General features: G+C 37.8%; 1 protein-coding gene across 1 annotated transcript in view; it reads left to right on the forward strand.

Moving 5' to 3' along the window:
- LOC137992242 (vacuolar protein sorting-associated protein 45-like) overlaps positions 1–2,500 on the forward strand; it is a 39,729-nt gene that overhangs the window by 3,852 nt on the left and 33,377 nt on the right. Inside the window, exons 4-5 of the mRNA XM_068837452.1 lie at positions 341–420; positions 2,114–2,182. Of these exons, the coding sequence (XP_068693553.1) occupies positions 341–420; positions 2,114–2,182 (149 nt within the window). The remainder of the gene's footprint in view (positions 1–340; positions 421–2,113; positions 2,183–2,500) is intronic.

Genomic DNA, 2,500 nt, shown 5'->3' on the forward strand with positions numbered 1-2,500 from the left:
TCCCTAGCAAAGAGCATGTGAATTTTATAATATTTTTCAATTATTTATATACCACATTCTACTTCATCTTTTAGGTGCCAATATGTGTATTTAATAAACCATTATTATCGTTATTATTAGGATGAACAGTTGAATTTAATTATGTTCAGTGCAACTTAGGGCCCATTTTTAGTGAAGCCTGCAAAAGTTTCAAAGCTATGAAAGTAGCCAATTTAATAATATTGATGCATGTAGGTTAAGCTAAACTCTTGCAGATCTACTGCACTCTGTTTACATTTGGCCTAGTTCATACTTTAGCCAACTACTTATTCTTGTGAATTTTTTATGGTCACCGTGATAGACTTTTCCAACTTCATCGTCAAGCCAAGTATCCGGGCAATTGCTGAAGCTGATGATCATGAAGTTGTTCGAGAGCTTCAGGTAAAATGTGGTTGGTTAAATGCAATGAGTTTTTCAAAAAAGAGTATTATCCCTTTCAGTCATGAAATTCTTCTTCTTTTCCATTCAGCTACAGCAAATCATCCACCTCCATCTAACCCTGCATGTCCTCTGCATCCTCTTCTCCCACAACAACTAACTTCATGTCCTCTTTCACTACCTCCATAAATCTCCTCTTTGGTCTTCCTTTAGTTTCCTGCCTGGCATTTCCAACCTCAGCATTCTTTTACCGATGTATCCACTATCTCACCTCTTTACTGTATGTGTCCAAACCCTCTCAGTCTGGCCTCTCAAACTTTTTTCTACAGAACATCTAACATGTGCTGATCCTCTGATGTACAGTATTCATTCCTGATCACTTCCAAAGAGAACCTCAGCATTAAATTAACCTCTGCTACCTCCAGCTCAACCTCCTGTCTGATTTTTACTCAGTGCCACTGTCTCTAACTGTCTTACTCTCATGGTGCCTGACTCTCCACCCAAGTGTATAAAATAATGGGTACTGGCAAATTTAATGCTGGGGGTAACCCTGCAATGGACTGGCATCCCATCCAGGGGGGAGTAGAAATACTCCTAGTGTACTCATCACGTACTCATCGCTTACTCCATAAGCGCCAGCCTTATGGGCCTTCTAGGCTCGTAGCAGACTTTACCTACAGTACCTACTATACTGTCTCTAAACAATAAAACATTGCTGGGCTCACTGCTGTCTTGTACACCTTTTCCTTCATTCTTGCTGATACTCTTTTACCTTTCAGTCCTGACTGTGAAACTGGCTACATATTGCTACACAATTTTACTTATGTCAGTGGGATCCCCTTTCAGTCCTGAGAGTGTCAGACATATAGATTTTACTCGGTCTAACTCCAGGTGATTTTAGTCATCAATTGGGGTCTGTTTGACAGGAATGAATAGGTTAATTCAGTCTTACGCCCTTTGGAGTATACTGCTATTTAATAAAATACAGGTAATGTGATTCCAGGTCTGGTAGAAATGGGAAGGTTTAAATGACAAGCTAGACCGAGTAGAAAGAAAAATTAATAATTTGTGATCTAAATGCTGATCATATGGAGCAACTGAGCATTAAATCTGAACCAATAATTGACAGGCAATTACCTGCGCCTTACAAATGATTACTTAACAACTTAACAATGTTCCTTAACTACACACAACTTTTTTCATCTCAGTTTACAAACCTATTGCGACCTTCACTTACAAACCAGATTTCAATGCACCAATCACCACTCAATATCCTCAAAACCAATAACATTACTTTTACCACTACCAATCACAACAAAGACCAGGCCCCAGCTGTTCAAACGATGGATAGCACTATCCGCCGGATAAATCACTATCTAATGGATAGTGCAATTGGTTTTGGTATGACTTATCCACTGGATATTGATTATCCCAGCGTAATATATATTATCCACATTTTCAACTGTAACTGGGGTCAGAGCATCACTACATTTGTTTGAATCCAACCGTCACTTGACTCTAAAGATGACTTCTGCTTGTTTTGTTGAAAAGTCATTCACTGCCAACAGTCTGTCTCAGGACTACTTTCACCCAGATGATCAAATTCCTTTGAGGTATAGTCTTCTTTATATAATAATACATGTAATAGTATGTACTGTTAGTAGTTTTAACTTACTAGTACCTTTATCTTTTACAGGAATTCTATGCTGATTATTATGCCATTAGCCCTCATGTGTTCTCATTAAACATTCCGAATTGCTCTAGGGTAAGTGGTACACAAGTAAGCATGAAGTAGTTCAGTGGAACCTTGAATTTTGAGATTTCTTTCACATTTATTTAGCTGTTAGTGACTTTAAGTAAGAGTCATATTAATGCTCGCAAAACTGACAACTTGGGTTTGTAGACTGATGTTTCAATTCTTAGAACAAGGTTGCATAAGACTGCCAGCACCTGTGTTAATTCTTCCTCCGATCCAAGGTGTGAGTGAAAATGAAAATGAAAATGAAATTCAAATTTAAGGGGAAGGAAGGTTTATGCAAAAGTCATTGAAGAAGTTTTAAAAGTTTTAAAAGTTTTGAAAAGT

The sequence above is a fragment of the Montipora foliosa genome, chromosome 2, assembly GCF_036669935.1.
Source record: "Montipora foliosa isolate CH-2021 chromosome 2, ASM3666993v2, whole genome shotgun sequence".
Taxonomy (NCBI): Eukaryota; Metazoa; Cnidaria; class Anthozoa; order Scleractinia; family Acroporidae; genus Montipora; species Montipora foliosa.